The 21,014-nt window shown below is 41.8% G+C and overlaps 1 protein-coding gene across 1 annotated transcript; it reads right to left on the reverse strand.

Moving 5' to 3' along the window:
* Window positions 1-573: 573 nt before the first annotated feature.
* LOC131228997 (SNAP25 homologous protein SNAP33-like) lies at window positions 574-7,086 on the reverse strand. The gene is made up of 6 exons (XM_058224845.1): window positions 6,889-7,086; window positions 4,682-5,244; window positions 3,414-3,507; window positions 3,202-3,332; window positions 2,970-3,071; window positions 574-814 (listed from the first exon to the last, which is right to left on the reverse strand). Exons 2-6 carry the CDS (start codon window positions 5,135-5,137, stop codon window positions 719-721), a joined length of 879 nt encoding a protein of 292 aa, XP_058080828.1. The 5' UTR covers window positions 5,138-5,244; window positions 6,889-7,086; the 3' UTR covers window positions 574-718.
* Between the last annotated feature and the right edge of the window lie 13,928 nt (window positions 7,087-21,014).

Genomic DNA, 21,014 nt, shown 5'->3' on the forward strand with positions numbered 1-21,014 from the left:
CAAAATTAGTGCACCTGCTGAGTGTAGATCTCTCTTGATAATTGTTCTATCACTATTGATCACGCTAGCCTTGGAGACATTTTAATGGAATGATGACGGTTGACTTTTGAGTCGCTGCTAACTAATAAAACCTGAAATCTAGGATACATCATAAAATTAGGGCATTAAATAATCCCCAACTTGAGTAACTTCTGTGGTTGGTCTACGGGCGGGGGAGATCCAGGTAAGGACCTCGGAGAGGGAGCAGGAAAGGGTTAGGCACCGTATCTACCTGTAACGAACTATACTGTCTCTATTTTATGGGATTAAGATAATTAGCTGGTGCAGAGTATCCCATCCATGAGGGGCCCTACGTTTGGTGATGTGACGGATCCCACCCCAGCAGAGGAGATTTCCTAGAAATATACCAAAATGAATTGTACAATACCAGACTACAGACAGGAGATGAAATACAGCCAAACATTTAGGTTTAGGATCTTTCACTCTTGAAATCCACAGTGGGACCCATTGGATCAATGGTCTGGATCACCAAACGGTGGGGATCAAGATGTTCAGAATCCTGGCAAGGTCATATGTACAAAACCAGCACATAATAGTAAATAGGAACTCTGTAAAGTCACAATACAACCGCAAAGAAGAGAACATTTCAGAGTCATCATACACATGAAAAGACGCCAAGATCAGCTGGGCTACCCTCTCTTCTCACATCCACAGCCGTCTATTTCCCAAGCAAGCGACGTCCTCGTTGGTTGGCACCTTTTACCCTGGAGTTCAATTCCTCCACATCATCATGGAGATGATCCAGAGCTTTGTTCTGCCTGCAGTTATCAGAACCAAATAACTAAGAACACACCTCCAAATAAAAGAAATGAACAGATGGTAATTTTAGAATCCATGAGGGAAAAATACCCTGAGAACAAACAGGGTTCTTTAAACATGGGACCCAATATTCTATCAGTTTCAGTTTTACAGGATTCCTTCCACAGAACTTTGTTGACATGGCGGAGGGCCCACCATTCACAACCCCATCAGTTCTAACTGGATCTTCCCCTGTCAGATTCCATACTAGCCCTACACTACTCTAGTCATTTAGAGCACATTTGGTTGCACCAAATATCATGAAAATTTGCACCAAATTGAATTGACTAGTCAAGAAAGATAACTAAATTTCATGATTTTGGGACACCCAAACACATCCTTAGTTGTCATAGTAAATGAAAAATAATAGACAATGTAGATCTTATCGGTCCCGACAATGAAGCTGAATGCTCAACAAAACAAAAACAAAACAAAAAATAAAAAGGCAATAGGTTTCTCAAATGGGACGACAAAATCTGAATTTTGAGGGGGAAAAAAAAAAAAAAGGAACTAAGCCCTCCCAAATACATTAAACCTTTATAACATATCAAGCAGAAAATGCCTTAATGAATAGTGTCCGCGGGGGGGTGTTGGGGGTTATTTATTTATTTCTGGGAAAGTTGTTCTTAACTTGATTTCAACCATTCCTTTCAAAGTATTGCAAATCAAAACTTAATGGGAGAGAAGTTGAAGATCAAAAGGTTTGTGGGCCGGAAGTTCTGAAGTAAGAAAAATTATACAAAAATATCTTTTCTTGATTCTTTTTGCATGGATTTGAGTGGAAAATCGTGAGTAGTGGATGGAAATGGGAAATTTTGGGAAAAGTTAAAAAGTTCCTCATTTTCTTACCTAAATTAAATAATAAGGGATCCAATTCTTAACATGATGGACGAGGGTTGGCTGATCTATCGATTCTTGTTGATCTCTCGATTTTTAAATTTTTTAATTATTTATATTTTCGAAAATTAAAAAATTGTTTAATTTGGGAAAAAATAATTTCAACTTTTTTTAGTTTTTGTTTTGTTTTAATGTGTTTCTTATTTATGGTTTCATGTTTACAATCAATGCATTGCATTTGTCGAGGAAAAATTAGTTGTTTTTTTTTTTTTTTTTAAAGACACAAGGTGTCCCCACCTCTTTTTGAAGTGAGACTAATCCTTGCGGATACACGCAATCACCCACAACCACGTGTATTGGGTAAAGCCAAGGAGGGGAATCGAACCCTCACCTATAGGGAGCAAACCTACGGTGAAGACCATTCACCCAAACCTCGTTGGGTAAAAAATAAAATTCTATTTATTTAAAAAATTACTTTCAATTTGACACGTGCGTGCGCGCGCGCGCACACACACATATATAGAGAGAGATGCTCGCACACAACTAATTATACATCCAACTAGTTCTCCTGATTTGAGTAATTAATGTTAATAAATGTCGGACATAAAAGTTATTTAAGATAACTTTAGAAAAGGGGTAGGTGGCTAAGATGGGCCCGCCATGGTATTAATGTTACATAGGAAAAGGCCAACCCTCCAAACTGGTTGGACATTTATCTTAAATAACTTTTCTGTCCACCATTTATTAACATTAATTACTCCTCAAATGAGGAGAACAAATTGAACGTACAAGTACTCTCTCTCTCTCTCTCTCTCTCTCTCTCTCTAATACCATTGAATTGAGTTATAATCAATTTACAGAAGGCCTATGTGTTGAAATGGCATTCAATGGCATTTTGGCCAATTTCAATTATATTAAGGTTTTCATTTAGTTGCAAAGGCCTAAATGTATGCCTCCTTGCTTGTAGCAACCAATTATTTATCTCTAAATAACAAATCATCTTGGAAGTTATAGCTTCCCTTTGGGCATGTTTTGCCTATGGTAGAAGAGAGGAAATGATTGATCACTAGATTCAACTAGTGGATTGTTGGGCATCTTTCCGATGGTCTTGGTTAAATCTATTGCGGTTATTTTACAGCACTCATGGATCCAGATCTACACAAAATTGCGAACCATATCAGCCCACTACTTACCTCCTTGCGAACCCCTTTGCATTATTTATCATATGAATAATAGAAAAGGGATGTCAACTCATGTGATGCAGATGAAGTAACTTGCCTTTCTATCTCAGTTCCCATATCAACAGCCATATCCTTCAGCTGATCCAACACATTACTTAAATCCAAAAGGCCATCGTCTTGCTTTGCCTTCTCCACCTATTTTAGGCAAGCCAACAATAGATTGATAACACTGTAACAGTGAAATAGGAAGGAAAAAGAAGAAGAAGAAGAAAACAAAGAAATCATTATATATTCAGTTCTCCAATGGATAACCACCAACACAGACCTCAACTTGTTCAAGTGCAGTTGATGGGGCAGACGGGTTTTGTCGAGCATTTGATTTTCCTTTGGGACTACGTGCTAATCCCAACCTTTCCCTCTGCTCTAAATGGTTTCCCCTTCTTTTAAAAGAATCATCTGCGCACCAGAGCACCAAATCATATCCAAAAATTGATCAGATAAAGCAAATCCAACAATCACAAGTTCTATCGAGCTTACCTCTTGTAATCACGGGCCCAGTAATTGCACGAGCTTTCTTTGGCTTCCAAGTCTTAGAGAACATGCCCCCAAGACTTCCCAAGAGCTTCTCACCCTGAAAACAACGTTAAATAATCAGGAATATTTCCCCCCTTAGAAACGATAGCCTACTTTGTTTACACATGATCATGTCAGTCATCAAAGATGGAAACAGAATTTCAGGCTTCCATCAAATGTTGAAAAGTCAGAACCACATGATAAATTGGTTCAGCCAATTGTTCTTATTAAACCAGACTTTAGAGTCAACACTGGGAAGCAGCATCGTGGTCCAAGTTAGTTCAGCAACTTCCACACATTTATGCATTTGTTCCATCACTTCCATCTTCAATCTCAGAAGCAAAGCAACAAATAAAAATAAGACGCATACTTCTGGTATGAAGCCAACCCCAATTATTTGCTATAGAGCTTAGATGGCCAACTTGGTACTTCTAACTTACCCTTGGCTTCACTAATTCATTAAGAACACATAGTTCTTAGTTACAGGTTTGTTTTAGGTTTGATCTTTTGCATTTAAGCTCTGGAAGACTAGTTTTTCACCACTATTGACTCACTGACCAGCCACTTTCTTGGTCTTGAAGGTTTTATCCGCATCATATTCTATATCAATATTATATAACTAGACAAGCCTGGAGAGAGGGTTGTGTCAGTTTGGCAGCCGGTGTCCAAACTCCGGCCACAGCTTTTCTCATGAATCCTGACAATCCGAGATTCGAAGCGTTTTCATTGATGATGTGGTCCTTGATAGAGTGGAATGTTGGAACAGGATTCGCATAGCCAGCCCAATTAGATGGGATGAGGCCTAGATGATGATGATACGCTATAGAAAAATGTTTCCAGGCATTGAACTCTTTTGGGCTACAAATAACACCAAAAACAAGAAAACGAAATGCTTTGTCCCAAATCCCATGTCAATGCATGTCCAACCATCTCAGTAATTCAGACAATGGAGTTTATTTGTCAAGGGTTAAAGTATGGTCTAAAAGTGGTACTATCGCCTGATACGGACTCATTCATTTCATCCATAAATAAACGATATAGCTGTATTTGCACATATCGGCATATATGGGTTGTGATATGGAGCAATATAACCCGGTTTCAGTGGCGAGTAACATGGAGCACTAAAACCACTTCAATCCTTGGTCCTCATTGCATATAGTTCACTGCCATCTCATAAGCTTTTTCTCAATCCAAGCTACAGTAGATTATTTATGACCGAACAAAAGAGTTACCATGCTGAGGTCATGATCAATGTTGGCAGCAGTCATATGGGTCCTGGTGATTTGCTCTCCCTGTTGATGCAAGGTGATCAGAGTGTTTGTAGCGTCTTCTCTAATGTCCTCAGCGATCTTCAGGCAGCCATTGACAGCCTTTGTAGTCTCTTCGGCCTTGTACACTGCATAGTTCTCCAGCTCTTGCACTGTCTGGTTCTCTAATCCACCCGAGTCATGGAAGCCATTCTTGTATCGGTTTTTTGCAGCAGAAGAGGCTCCTCCACTTGCATCATCATTAGAAGGGGTGGTTTTGGAATTCGCTTTGCTGGTTATAGGAGCAGAAGATGCTTTCCCAGGTTTAGAGGTTTGATGTATATCAGAATCAGAGTCTGAATCGAATGGGTTAGAGGAAGCTGAGAACCCAGATTCCACGGACCGCTGCTTGGGATTCTTACCAATTGGTGTTTTTGTCATTGCAGTTTTGGACGTATGAGTAGGAACAAAAGATTGAGAAAGTTAATTGGGTAAAAGAGACTGGGAAATAAGAAACTGAAGTCCAGGCAGTACTTTAACAAAGATACCTGAGAACACAAATAAGATTGGTTTTTAAGAGGCTGTTAGTAAGAAAAATAGCAGGAACCCAAAAAAAAAAAGTTTAGCAACAGGAAATAAAGTGAAAAATTAAAAAGTTTATCATTTGTTTCCATTCAAGTTATCTGCAGAAACCATTGACCATGTGGGGCTTTACCCGGATAGAATAATCTAACCCCTTCAACTGAGGATTTTTCAGAAATAAATGGATGGTCAACAGAACTTGGTTGACATGTTTCTTAACCGTGTATTTACCATTCCTCAAATGTCCTCCATACTAATTGTTTAGATTGTTCAATCTGTGTGGATTTTTTTGGGCTGTGGCCCATCAAAGGTGCAACCTGTAGGGTAATCCACTGGGACCTGTTTACGAATGTGTCACGAGTGCCAAGTCCAATTGCTGCTAAAGAACTTGGATATATATCCATAAAAGTAGTCTATCTCAGAAAGAAAACATATTAACGAAAAATAGAGAATCAAAGCAAGGATCAGGGGGCATAAATTTCATAAAGAAAACAAGGTGAAGAAGAAGAAAAGGACCGATTACAGATGGAACACTGGATCAAAATTAAAATGCAGAAGCAAAAGAGGAGGAAAAAGGAAGATTATAAATTCTATTTGGAAATCCGAAATTAAAGTAATGAAACTCAATGAGAACAATGAGAACAAGATAGCAAACAGAAAAATCAACATAAAAATAATAATAATAATAATAATAATAATATAAAAACCACCAAAGATCAAAGGATGAATATAGTATTCTCACTCAAACCAAGGGTTTGCCCATGGTTCTTTAATCCAGAGTCTCGGACCATTTGTTTGTGCATCCTTAAACATCCAACATTAGAATATCAGGATTCTCCTATTTATGATATTTGTGGGAGAGTATTTCCATCCATGGCAGGATGCAACAGAAGAACATTAAGGGTAGTGGAACCATGGACCCCAATTGTCATAACTGGAAAACAGATTATACATTGAAAAAGACTTGGTTCAAGGATCAGATAGTTCCTATAGTCAAAACCTACAAAAATGGAAAGAAAAAACTGAATGGGTGTGTATTTGGTTCAACCAAATTGAATAATATTTCATGATTAATCAGTCTAACTTGTTTCATGGCATTTAGTGCAACCAAACACACTCCAAACATCCCAACAAGAAACTGGCACGAATCCAAAAAGAAGAAAATCATAAAAATAAATATGAAAAATAGAAATCATCCATCCAACAATGAGAGGCGGCTTTGCATGCCATACACGGATTTTCAATTCTAACAATTAGTACCCCATTTTTTTCCTTGATCCAGACCGTTGGGCTGTTAAGTCCCATCCCCAATTACCATTGCCAAAAAAATAAAAATAAACCTTCCAACGGAACAATCGTAACCTTTCAATTTTATGAAAAACGAACAGCTGATTAGCGAACTGAAGAAAGTCCCAAGATTGGCCGGAAGACATATCTGGGTCATGGTCCATCCAGGGTAAATCGCAACAGAACAACGGTCAGGATTACCCAACCGCGTGGGCTCCATGTGTCCCCATACAATCCCTCCATACAGCCAATACCCAGAAGGAAAAAAAAAAAACCTTTTTTTGAAAAGAGTGACATGAAAAGATGGGGTTATGGGATGATACCTGGAATAATAAAAAAATCCCCCCCAAGAAGGAGAGGATTGGAAGAGAAGAGATGAGAAGACAAAGAACATAGATGGAAAGGAGAAAAGAGGAGCAAATGGTTATTTTAGGAGGGTCAAAATAATCAGAAGGAAGGGGTTTTGAAAAGGAAAAGTTCTTGTTAGTGATGGAAGGTGGTGAGAATGTGGGGAAATCCATAGACGGCCCTTTGAACAAATCAAACCTGGAGAGAGAGCCCTAGAAGCTTCCCAGGGCAGTTAGGATTTTTTTTAGGTCAATCCTAACCGTTCATTTGATAGCCTCGCGGTCGATTAAAGAGAACATTCCAAAGCGGATTGCGTCCTACCACTGTCTGTACAAATCGGTCCAACAGGGGTCCGTGGGGCCCACCATGATGTATGGGTTTTATCCACGTCGTTCATCCATTTTTCTTTACCATTTTAGGAAGTGAAATAAAAATGAGGGATTTAAATCTCAAGTGGGCCACACAGTGGGGATTGAACGCCTACCGTTGAAAGCTTCTAGGGGGCCACAGAAATTTTGGATCAAGATAAAATTTGTATTTTCACTTCATCCATGTTTTTTTGACGTTATGAACAGTTTTGATGGAAAATAAACATCACATTGGTCCCTAGGAATATTTCAACGGTGGCAGTGATTATCACTGCTGCTTCCTGTGCTGTGTTCGAACTGATCCTTCAACCTGCCTCCTTTTTGTATACCCACTAGGAAATGATCTAAAATAATGGATGAACGGCGTAGATAAAACCCATACATCATGGTGGGTCCCAGATAGCCCCTGCCCGGACCGATTTCTGTTCAGTGGGGCCAGGACGCAACCGCTTCCATTCCGATGGATCTTTCAACCTCTAAATCATTTAATATTATTTTATTTTGAACGTGGATTCTCTAAATCCCACATGCTTACGAGAAAGATACCATCAGTTGTATGTGGCATCATATGAACGGTTTGGATAACAACCCAAGATGTCACGAATATAGTCCTGAATCCTGATGTATCCTAACTACAGCATGTCTACGATACGGTAGACCTACTGGAAAGGAGAAGTTAATATGCGAATAAGACGCAAAATATTCAACGCTTTCTTTCCTGCCAGCTTATCACTTTTCTATAACATCCGATCCGTTAAAATCCGATAGAATCATAAAGATAACAGGAATTTAAACAGAATTTTCTGCTTAGAAAGCATACTTCACCATCAAAATCTATGGAAAACCAACAGCCCCAATCAACGTATGCATGCGGACAATATCATTATTAGATTATTCTACTTTTCGCCCTACGTAGTATTCATGATAAAGCCCAACATTTTCAGGGATTGGATATTTCACCTACGTACTATTATCAGATAATAAGAACGCTGAATATTAAAGTTCACATACAACGCTGTATGTGAACATTTATGGGCGGAAAAGGGTTGGTACAAAAGGGAGAGAAATTCTGAATTTTGCTAACCCCACGCGCACATCTGTCTACACTCACGTAGACACACGTCACATGTGCCAAACTAGTGATCCTGCAGCATATCCGAGCCGTACATAAGTTCGTAGGGACGTTTTTACTGAATAGTTTGGCCACTTTAAAAAATGGATTGTTTAAGAAAATATATTAGCCGTCCATATTCGATGTTTATCTTCCTGATGATTGGACCGCACTGAGTTAACGTACGATAATCATTACGAACGTGTTATTTACGTCTACGATTCTTAAAGTATTTGCCACGTTCGCACTAACGCCGCGTGTGAACGTGCGTGTGAAGGCGCATGTGATCCAAGCAGATGTCAAAACTTTGACCGGATCGGTTCTTTGACATTTTGGCACGAAACCGGATGGCGTACTGATTTACTCGGTACGCTCTTATCCTACTGAGTAAACTCAGTTGGGCCCACCTTAAATGTCCCCAAGGGTAAACTCAGTTGCGAGTTACCCACCATGCAATCCGCTTCCTTGTGGCACTCGTTGTGGCACATGATAGGGAAATTGACCACACTGACATTAAAGTTTGGTCAAATTTTCGGAGGTACTAGCTCCCAGATATTCCAAGGGTGGCCTTTCAACTACAATAAAAGTCACACGTTCTTAAAGTGAATAAGAAGTTACTTTCTGATTGCAACTCCGAGAAAGTTACGGATTAACTACTCCCCTTACCGTTATCGGTGCTCTGTGGGCCCCACCATGATATATGTGTTTCATCGATGCCGTCCATATATTTTTCCAGATCATTTTATGGTATGAGAACAAAAATGAGGTATATCTCAATATCAAGTCAACCACATTACAGGAAACAGTGTTGAATGAGCATAGGCCATTAAAAACTTTTTAAGGGCCATAAAAGTTTTGGATCAAGCTGATCTTTGTTTTTTCCCTTCATCTATGTGTGTATGACCGAATCAAGAGATTGGATGTCAAATAAACAGTATAGTGGGCCTTAGGAGGATTTTAATGGTGGATATTCAATCATTATTGTTTACCGGTGGTGTTGTCCAACTGAGATTTATATCCCTCTCATTTTTGGGATCAAGCCCTAAAATGATCCATAAAAACGGATGAACAAAATGGATGAAAAACATACATCATGGTTGGGCCCATGGCCAGTGATAGGGGGAGTAGCCAATCCATTTTCCCCCGAGAACGTGTGACGTGGACGGAAGCATTTATGAGCTTGGGAAGGGCCAAATGTCGCCTTTCTTCACCTTTTACAGACCTTCTTCTTCTTCCTTCGTTTTCCTAGAAAAGTGAAGATTCAGGAACCAACTGTCAAAGAGGAATGTTGTTTCTTCTTGTCGTTTCTCTCGTTTGAAAGCCTCTTCCACTAGAAGGTTGGTATTTTATTTTATTATAGGCATTTGCTAAGATAAAGGAAGATCAGAGTGGAGAATGTGAGGGTTTTGGTTGTCACATGAAGGGAGCTTACTGTAGGGCACACCTTGATCAAACCTCCACCATTGATAGTAGAAAACCACGACTTCACGTTTTCAAACCTTCCACCCTCAAAGAAATCAAACCTCGACCACTAACAGTGACAACCACGTCCCTTCACGTTGTCAAACCACGACCCAGACGAAGGGTCGTGGTTATGATGAACATTGGATTGTGGTTGTCATGTTATAGGCATTATGGTTCTCATGGTATATGGATCGTGGCTTCCAATTGATAAGGATCGTGGTTGTCATGTTATATGAGGCGTAGTTGTCACGAAATATGGATCGTGGTTGGCAACCACGACCCACGCTGGATACAACAACGATCCATTGTTCATCATAACCACGACCCAACATTTATCACAACCACGATCCATTGTGCATTTGAACCACGCCCCATTGTCCATGACAACCAAGACCATTTACTCTTTATAACCACGACCCTTAGTACTAGCCTTGATGCATGGTCCTACCTCTCAATTATTTTCAGGGTGGCCTTCTGACAACCTCTATAAAATGTTTCAGATGAAAATGTCCATTGTCCTTGGATTAGTAGTTGTACAGTTTCAGAGTGCAGAAGAAGTTACCTGTTTTGAACAATCCCGAGAATGTGACGTGGACCGAATCCTTTTTGAGCAATGGATCATAGTTTCATCTAGAGTGGGTCATGGTCGACAACCATGATCTAACGTGGATGACAACTACGATCCAATGTGCATGTGAACCACGATCCCACGACAGAGTCATGGTTGTCATACACACTAGGTGGTGGTTCCTAACCACGATCCATTGTGGATGACAACCACGACCCATTATTCGTCATATCCACGACCTTTCGAGTGAATTGTGGTTGGCATTCACACAGGTACCATGACTCATTGTAGATGACAACTGCGACCCGTTGTTCGTCATAACCACGACCCTTTGAGTGGATCGTAGTTGTCATCCACAGTGGTTTTGGTTATGACGAACAATTAGTCCATGTTGCCTTGTTGTCATCCACAATGGGTCGTGGTTCACCAACTACAACCCATTTTGGTTGAAAACAACAACCCATTCTTCCTTGTAACTATGACCCTTCGAGAGGATGTGGTTGTCATCCACAGTGGGTCATGGTTTTCAACCTCGACCCAATGTGGATGACAACCACGATCCAATGTGGATGATAACCATGACCATTTATAGATGACAACCAAAATCCTTCATTTCTGACAACTTGTACCCATTCAATTTTTTCGCAAATTAATCAATATTAAAAGAGTATGGGTCATAGGCCTATATTATGCTATTACGATAGAGAGATTGTATATGACAAGGAAATATTTACCTATGATGGTGGAGACTCAAAAGGAATTGTTGTGAGTGATGATATTACATATCGGCAGCTCCTAGATAAAATACATCAGATTACGAAGACTGCATTGAATGAATTCGATTTGATAAATAAAGTTATATATGGTGATGCACTACATGGATTCCTCCGTCCACATAGAATCAAAGACGATGAAGATCTCGAAGCATATATATTATTCTGTGGAAAGACTCCTCCAATATAAATATCATTGTATGTAGAGAAAGTGAGGCGTTGTCCTCTCATTGAAGATAATAACATAAATTATACTGTACTTTCGAACCTATCGTCTCTTCATTTGCAGCCTTCAAGTAATAATCGGATAGTCGATGATTTCGATATACCCGACCCTTCAAGTAATGATAGATATCACGATCGAGGACTCGATGATTGCGATACATGTGGCCCTTCATGTAACGATACACATCATGATCTAGCGAATGATGACTATGATATTGTAACGCCCTGAAAAATCGGGGGTCAAGCAGACGCTCAAATCCCGAGTTCCAACGCATCACTTATGCAATATAGAATATGATGATTAAATGTTGTCCGTATTAGTGCATTAAACATGAATGAGATTATACCAAATCAGCATATCATACTCCAAAGATAATTAGACTACACAAGCGGAAGACTGTGATAAGTATATAAAGCATATAAGTAGTTATAGGTCCCCAAAGTATGAACATGATACCAGGTTAAATAATTACATGTATAGTTCCAAAATGTACAAAATGATAAAGTGTAATGTCATCTAATCCATATCCCTGTAGCCCCGGTGACGCAACTCTAGGTCTACATAGACCCGTTAGAGAGTTGCAGGTAGGAGAACTCCTCGTCGTCATAGAAGTCAGGCTCTGCCTCGTAAGCCTCGACATCACCTGAAACTACAACAGAGTCTGGTTGGTGTTTTAAAACACCGTCCCAGAGTGAGAGTGAGTGATTAACTCAGTGGAGCTATAAGGCAACGGTTAACATGTTATCAATTCAGTCAAACAGTAATGACAAAACAATACAACAAACATTCCTAAGTACTCTGGTTAATGGAAGGATGACATGTATTAATGATGTATGCCCTCGCCTGCACTCCCTCTGCGACATCATCTCACGGTCGTGCATGCAACACTCCCGCCGTGCTCAACTCCAATGCCAAAGCCACATGCAATGCGGTGCATATGCGTGATTAGCCAAGTTCTTAATTAGACCTATTCATACAGCGGGTTTGGGAAGCTAAGGTACCTCCCTTTATATCATTGACCCAAACAATGATCCATCTAGGGTCGTCAATCCTAGTTAGTTGCATACGATGGCAGTTCCAGGTCGCTACGGAGAGGCTCGTCACCTCAGCACAGGCCTAGTTTATACTCAAAGTCACTACGGAAAGGCTCGTCACCTTAGCGTAGTCCTAGTGTATACTCGAAGTCACTACGAGAGGCTCGTCACCTGATCGTAGGTCGACAGCTTGAATACAGTGTCCCATACCACTGTACTTGGCTCACGAGTTTGGTTTGCTCACTGGACACTACGGGGAGGCTCGTTACCCCAGTGTAGGCTAACAGCTCAACCACGGTGTCCCATAGCACCATGCTCGGCTCATGAGTCTTAGCGGATCATGGTACCAAGGTTAAACGGGCTTTACACTGGTAAGTGGTACCTTAAATTCAAACAGTAGCGTCCATACATGGTGAACATACATTAGGTCAATCGGGTTACTTGACAAGCTCGACTGGTATGAGAGTACGTTGAATTAATCAACATGGAGCGCATACGCACTCCTCGTGGCCTAACCACTGCCGATAATCACCGTACGACTCGGATTCATCCAACGTATCCGTCGTGGCTAAAACAATTCAGCCACTGATTGTAAACCATTACCGATTGCCTGGACTACATCGTAGCCTCAATCACACTCCAAAGCAATCGCATTCACATATGATAGTCAAAGACAGCATGTGACAACTAATCCAAATATAAATCTCATTTGAGCATTTTAACAAACACATAGTGTACATGTTATCATACATAGGCATTTCAATCATAAAGTACGTAGTAGCGATATATGTTACATGAAGGAAAGTGTAACGAAAGATAAGGAAATTGAGAACCCTATCTCAACACCCTCATTAAATACATTTCAACAAGCATTTTCTCATTCAGGTATTTTATCAAACACTTAGACTACACATATCATATACATGTAATAAATTTGTTAAAACATATATTATAGCAAATCCTTTCACAAGGGAGTTGTCACACGTACAATAATCATGTATTCCCAAACAACAATCATGGCAAGCACAAATCATAATTTCATATTCATACAAACATTTAAACAAACACATGGAATGCATTATTTTCAACATAGTTCATATATATTTGTAATACGTGGAAAACATCGCATCTAAGCATATGTGATAGCAATCAAGTCAGTCATAAATCATTAACTGACATTGAAAGCCTTGAAAACCATAACCTAAACGTTTATCGTCCGCACCTTTCATCGGTAAACTCGTATCGAACTTAGTTCGAACACTATGCCTTTGTCTATGGCACAACAGCTACCTGAATCACGAAATAGGTTAGCTATTTCGTCAATCCTTCTACTTGAGTTGTAAGACCCATATCCTAGCCTGTACTGTTTCGTAGGCTTCCGCGGTCCTCCTGGTCAAATTTCGGTGACCCGCGACGCGTAGATAACAATTGCGCGCAATCCTAAGTTGTATCTCGTATTCTAGAGTCGGCTCGACCCTAAACTTATACCCTACTGACTGCGCCGTCACCGCGTATTACGCGCCGAGGCGATACCTAGGCCAGGAGATGTGGGCATGCGTTTAGTTCGAGAAAAATGTCGCACGTTACGAATTCCGAGGAAATATCTACAACCCCTCACATCAATCAATCAAAGTACAAGCAAGTACCTAGCCCATCACTTTCCCACCAACAAAGCATGACACTCCTCTCTCCAGCCCCAAAGTCAACCCTTCCTTACAACAACCCATTCCTCCCATCCGTCTCTCCTTACATCTTCTCTCTCTCTCTCTCTCATTTTCTACTCATTCTCTCAAGCAACTCAAGCACCCAACATCCATGGCTTCCATGGAGAAGTTAGGTGTGGCCCACCTCCCTACCACCCAATCCCACCATCCAAAGATCATCTCAATCGTTGAAAATACACCCTTGGAGCTTTAGATCGCATTGGTGGAAGGAAGAGTCCAAGATCTAACGGTGGGTGCTCATTTCATTTGATTTTGATGTAGGGTCCACATGATTTCGGACCCACTTGATGTATGCATCGTATAGGGAGGGCCCATAGTGGCAGGGTCCCTCCCTTTATCTCACCGATCTCTCCATCTCCATCTCTCTCTCTCTCTCTCTCTCTCTCTCTCTCTCTCTCTCCCTCTCTCTTTTATTTTGGTGTTGATGATATATGACCCACATGATGATGCATGATATCCAGGCCGTCCATTCAGTGGGGACCATCGAGCCGTCCACCGAGAAGGGCCTATCTTGCTGCCCATTTTCGGGCCAGCCCGGATGAAGGGAAAACACTATACCGGCTCGATTCTGGGTTGCATGGCCCACCCTGATGGACCTCACTATGAAGTATGTATTTTATACCCATGCCAGCCAACTGTGGCCCACTTTCCTGATTTTCAGCAGGTGACTAGACGGTCCAGCACTGCTGGCACCGTCCAGCAGCCTGGATGAGAAGGAAACCACAAATATTTGCTCGATCCTAGGAAATTGTGGGCCACATGTGTGGTCCCACCTTGATGTACATGTGTATGTAATGTCCACCGTCCATTGCAGGACGGTAGAACCCACCTTGGATGCATTAATCTACACCGTCTGTCCGATTTCAGGTCGGTGGGGGGACCACAAGATGGGTGTTATATCCTACGCCGTCCATGATCCTGAACGTGGGCCCACCCCACACGTGTGACACGTGTGGGTGGGACCCACCGTGATGTAATTGTTGTATATCCACTCCATCCTTGTCCAGGACAGTGGATCCCATGGTGACGTGTGTTTCACACACACCGTCCATCTATTTTCAGATTGTGTGGGGCCCACCCCACACGTACTGCATGTGTGGGATCCACGATCCATAAAAACTGTCAACAATGACCCTTTGTTGGGGTCGTGGTTTGACAACATGAAGGATCATGGTTCTCAACTACGAAGGGTCGTGGTTGTCTCTATAAATGGTCGAGATTTGATTTCTTAGAGGGTGGAAGGTTTGAAAACGTGAAGTTGTGGTTTTCAACTATTAATGGTGGAGGTTTGATCAATGTGTGCCCTACAGTAAGCTCCCTTCACTTGACAACGAAAACCCTCAGTCCTCCAGTTTGATCTGCCCTTACCGTAGCAAATGCCTAGAAGAAGGTCCGATAAATAGATACATCCCCTTATGGGGAAACGGTCGTTTTCCATTGGGAAATCGATTACATACATTCCTCCTATGGGGAATCGGATGTTTTTCATTTCCCAATACACTCCCGTATGGGGAAACGGTCGTTTTCCATTGGGAGACCCTCACCTACTCGAATTGCATTTTGTCTAATCCGATCCATCCATTCTCTTAGTAACATTAGGGAAGTCAAATGTCCAAAGAACGATAAAAAAATTCAAATCTGATGGACCACAACAGTTCAAAATAGTAGGTACAGTATCATCAAAGCATTTGTCCTTTTTTCCTCAGTGTGGGACACTGATGGCTTGATACGGTGCCAAGATTACACAATTGTAGGGAATTCATTAGCCCTGAATAGTATTAACGGATTGGATCCGATTTATGATAGACGACCATATAACATAACAGTAAAGGATCGTTATTATCATCCACATTGGATCGTGGTTTTCATCCGCATTGGGTCGTGGTTGACAACCACGACCCACTGTGGACGACAACCACAATCCACTCAAAGGGACGTGGTTATGACGAAGAATGGGTCGTGGTTGTCATCCACACTAGATCGTGGTTGGGAGCCACCATCTATTGTGTATGACAACCATGACCTAAAGAACGGGTCATGGTTCACATGCACATTGGATCGTGGTTTTCACAGACATTGGATCGTGGTTGTTAACCATTATCTAGTCTAGATGAAATTATGAGCCACTGATAAAAAAGTCTTCTGACCACGTCACATTCTTGGGATTGTTCAAAACAGTTAACTTCTTCCGCACTCTAAAACCATACAACTATTAATCCAAGGACAAGGGACATTTTTAAGAGGTAGGACCATGCATCGAGGCCAGTACAAAGGATCGTGGTTATGAAGAACAATTGGTCCTGGTTGTCATGGACAATGGATCATGGTTCACATGCACAATGGATCGTGGTTTTCATACACATGGGTCGTGGTTATGATGAACAATGGATCGTTGTTGTAAAATGACAACCACAATCCATATGTCATGACAACCATGACCCATGTAACATGACAACCACGACCCATGACAACTGACAATCACTACCCCTGTAACATGAAAACCACGATCCATAACAACTAGAACCCATGAACCATATTCCGTGAAGACCACGACCCATTTTCAACGGGCCGGGTTCAAGGCCCAACTCTTTAGCCCACAACTTTGTATCGTGGTTGTTATGTTATATGGGTTGTGGTTTTAAGTAGCGATGGGTCCTAGTTGTCAGTTATTATGAGTCGTGGTTTTCATGTTATGTGGATCACTGTAGTCATATTATGCGGATCGTGTTTTTCAAAATTTTCAGACTAATATGCCCTTGACACGTAAAAAGAGGTAATGATGACAAGGGGAGGTCAGTGCAAGAGTTCTTGTGTTGTGCTGATATGTCTTATATGGTTGTAGTTATCTCTCGGTTGTGGGAGAAATGTGATGTAAATTTTTAATCTACACTGATTATTAGTTGTTTGAGAGTGTCTTAATCTTTATCCAAAAATATGAACATTACTTACAAATGAAGTTGACCACACCGAAATAAATAGTTATAAAGTGTTGAGAACTATGTGGGTCATACACCCTTCTGATAAACTTATTTTTATGCTATGCATTTGTATACGTATATTACATACGATGAGCAGGTTAAATGACATTTACAGATCACTCTGGGCCCCACATATCTTACTTTGTACTGAATTAATATGTTGCATGTACGTATATTAAAAATGGTGAGAAAAGGTGGAAAGTTTCACTTACGATTCCCAACACATAAAACCAAGCGTCGATCATCTTGTTCCAGTCTATGGGCCCATCATAAATCGGATCTAATTCGTTAGAATTATTCAGGGCTGATGGATTCCCAAGAAATGTTAAATACTAACACCGTATCAAGCCATCAGTGGCCCACACTAAGTAAAAAGGACAAATTATTTTCTTATACGGAACCTATTAGTTCGAATTGTTGTGGTCCACCGAATTTGAATATTTTGATCATTCTTTGGACAATTGTGTTGCTTGATTTTACAAATAGAATGGATGGAGTGGATTAGACAAAATGCAAATCAATGTGACTTAGAAACGTCGTAAGTTGGAATGTATATAATGTAAAGCAACTGTTTGTCCCCATATGGAACACCGAACTTACCACTGATATTTGAATCTTCTTCTCTGGGACCCCCTTCCCTTTACATTTTTCTGGTTTTGAATCTTCTTCACTGGGCCCATCCATCGCCACTCAGCGAGTACATCTACAAGTTCAGTCCAGCTCAGTCCATATAAATGGCAAAGCAAGGTATGTGTTTTGCCAAACTCTATTCTCAGTGTTTAGAGAGGGGTCGTGGTTTACATGAAAATATGGTCGTTGTTTATATTCACAACGGTCTATGGTTGATATGCACAAAGGAACGCGGTTAACACGTACAATGGATCGTGGTTATCAAAAAATCATTGTGTTTGACAGGCACTGTGAATCGTATTTGACGGCTTATTAAGAGGGGTCGTTGGTTAACATTAAATAGGGATGTGGTTTACACTAACAATGGGTTGTGATTGATAGGCACAACGGTTCACATGTTCAATGGATATTGGTTGTCAACCACGACCCAGTGTGGATCGAGGTTGACGTGTATAATGAATCGTGGTGCAGGGCACAATGTATCATGGTTATCAACCATGATCCAGTGTGGATCGTGGTTCACATGTATAGTTGTGAGGCCCGTATCCTAGTCCGTACCGTTCCATAGACTACTATGGTCCTCCCGGTCGAATTTTGGCAACCAGCGACCTGTAATCGGCATTTGCACGCATCCCTAAGTCATATCCCATATTCTAGAGTTAGCTCGACTTGAGACTTGTACTAGTGTGACAGCACCGTCGCAGTAGTTCCGATGCCGTGTCCCTTACGCTGAGGTGATACCCAGGCCAGGAGATATGGACCCGCGTTCAATTCGAGGAAAATACCACACTTTGCAAAACCCAAGAGAACATGTCAAATCAATTAATCAATCACATCAATCAAGTACACATTACTAGTCAAGTACATATCCCATCTCTCCCTTACCAAAGCAACCCAAAGTCAAAGCAACCCATCCCTTACATGTCAAGTACACATCACTCACTCACTCATCACTCCATCACCCATCCCTTACATGTCAAGTACACATCACTCACTCACCCATCACTCTATCACCCATCCCTCTCCTTACAACCCTCTCTCTCTCTCTCTCTCTCTCTCTCATTTCTCTACCCATCTTCCAAGCCACCATAAGAGCAATCGTCCAAGCTCCCTAAAGAAGCTAGTATGGCCCACCTTCCTACCACCCAATCCCACCATCCAAAGTCTATCTCAACCGTTGAAATTCACGCCTTGGAGCTCTAGATCGCATCGGTGGAAGGAGGAGTCCAAGATCTAACGGTGGGTGTTCATCATCTTGATTTTGATGATTTGAGGGCCCACATATGGTGGGACCCATCTTGATGTATGCATTATATCATGGAGGAGCTCATAATGGTGGAGCTCCTCCCATCATCACCATTTTATCTCTCCCTCCCTCCCTCTCTCTCTCTCTCTCTCTCTCTCTTTTGATGTGTGGCACACCTGATGTACACGGCACATCTAGACCGTCCAGGGCCAACAGGCCCATTGTGATGTATTTTATCCATGCTAGCCACCCGTGGGCCCACGCTGCTAAACGTCCAACAGGTGGCTGGACGGTCCAGCGCTGCTGGCACTGTCCAGTAACCTGGATGAATGGAAAATATAAATATCAGCTTTATTCAAAGTCGTGGTGGGCCACACGTGTGGACCCACCTTGATGATGTGTTGGATCCACATCGTCCAAGTAAGGATGGTGGGTCTCAAGCAGCATGCAGTTGTTGTTGCATTATCATCAGCAAGTTCTGTGACCCTCGTGATACATTCATACCGTCCATCCACTTTCCTTAGACGTGGGGCCCACCTCACACACGTGGCACGTGTGAGGGTGGGGCCACCTTATGCATGTATTCTGCATCTGCACCGTCTAGTACTCTGGATGGTGGGACCCTCTCAACCATGATGTATGTATTTTATACATACTGTCCATCCATTTTTCATATGGTGTGGGACCCACCCACACATGTGACACGTGTGGGGTGGGACCCCTTAATGTATGCGTTTAAATCCACACCATCCGTTTTGGATGGTGGGCCAGTGCTGAAGACGTCAGCAAGTTGTGTGGGTCTGGCCATCAGGCTGTGTTATATCTAGACCGTTCACCCATTGTAGGCATGGGACCCACCCACACGTGTGGGGTGGGCCAACCTTGATGTTTGCTTTACATCCACACTGTCCATCCATGGGACGGTGCTGGCCCACTTGATGTAAGTGCTTTATCCACAGTCTTTTTGTGGGCCACACCTTGATGTATGTGGTGTATGCACACCGTCCAATAGATCTGGATGGTGGACCACACCTAGATGTATTTATTATATCCACATCATCCAGGGGGTGGGGCTCACCCTGGTATATGTGTTTACCCAAGCCGTCCACTTGTTTTGCCAGCATGGGACTACCATAATGTATTTGTTTCATCCACACCGTCCAGATTGTGTTGGACGGTGTTGGACAATGTTTGGACAGTGTTGATTTACATGGACAATGTTTGGACAGTGCTGATGTACATGGACAATGTTTGGGCGGTGCTGATGTACATGGACAATGTTTGGGCGGTGCTGATCATCATTAGTGTCCCACGTGGTACCCACCATGATGTTTTATCCACTCTGTCCATCCAGTAAGGGGACGTGGACCCCACCTTAATGTATGTGTTTCTCTAGCCGTCCATCCATCTTGCAGCACGTGAACGGTAGGTCCCACAATGATGTATGTGTTTTATCTACACTGTTCATAGGACGATGAGCCCTACCATGGTGTATGTATTTTATTGGCACCGTCCAATTGGGATGGGACCCACCTAAGGTATGTCTTGTATGCACGCCGTTCATGGGCTGCTGTCCACCGTGGTATATATGTTTTATCCTTGCCATCTATCAGTTTTCGGGCCCATGGGATATGACCCATTGCGTTGCATATGAGGCCCATGTGTAGGGCCCACATGTTATGTATTTAAGGCCATGTACAAGGCCCACCTGTTGTGTATATGAGGCCCATTGAGTGGCCCATTGTGATATATGTTAGGCCCATGTCATGCGGCCCATTGTGACCATTGTGATGTGTATTAGGCCCATGTCATGTGGCCCATTGTGATGTGTATTAATCCCATGTCATGCGGCCCATTGTGATGTATATTAAGCCCAGGTATGTGGCCCGTTGTAATGTATTTGTGGCCCATTTGATAAGGCTCATTGTGATGTTTTTGTGGCCTGTATGGCGAGGCTTGATGTGGTGTATATATGGCCC

This window comes from Magnolia sinica, chromosome 16, assembly GCF_029962835.1.
Source record: "Magnolia sinica isolate HGM2019 chromosome 16, MsV1, whole genome shotgun sequence".
NCBI classification, from domain to species: domain Eukaryota; kingdom Viridiplantae; phylum Streptophyta; class Magnoliopsida; order Magnoliales; family Magnoliaceae; genus Magnolia; species Magnolia sinica.

Excerpts from the sequence above, each read along its gene's own strand:
- LOC131228997 (XM_058224845.1), bottom strand. The coding sequence starts at position 5,137 with ATGACAAAAACACCAATTGGTAAGAATCCCAAGCAGCGGTCCGTGGAA. Across the intron at positions 3,333-3,413 it reads TGGGCCCGTGATTACAAGAG|ATGATTCTTTTAAAAGAAGG; the intron begins GTAAGCTCGATA and ends TCTGGTGCGCAG. Across the intron at positions 815-2,969 it reads GAACTGAGATAGAAAGGCAA|AACAAAGCTCTGGATCATCT; the intron begins GTTACTTCATCT and ends AACTGCAGGCAG.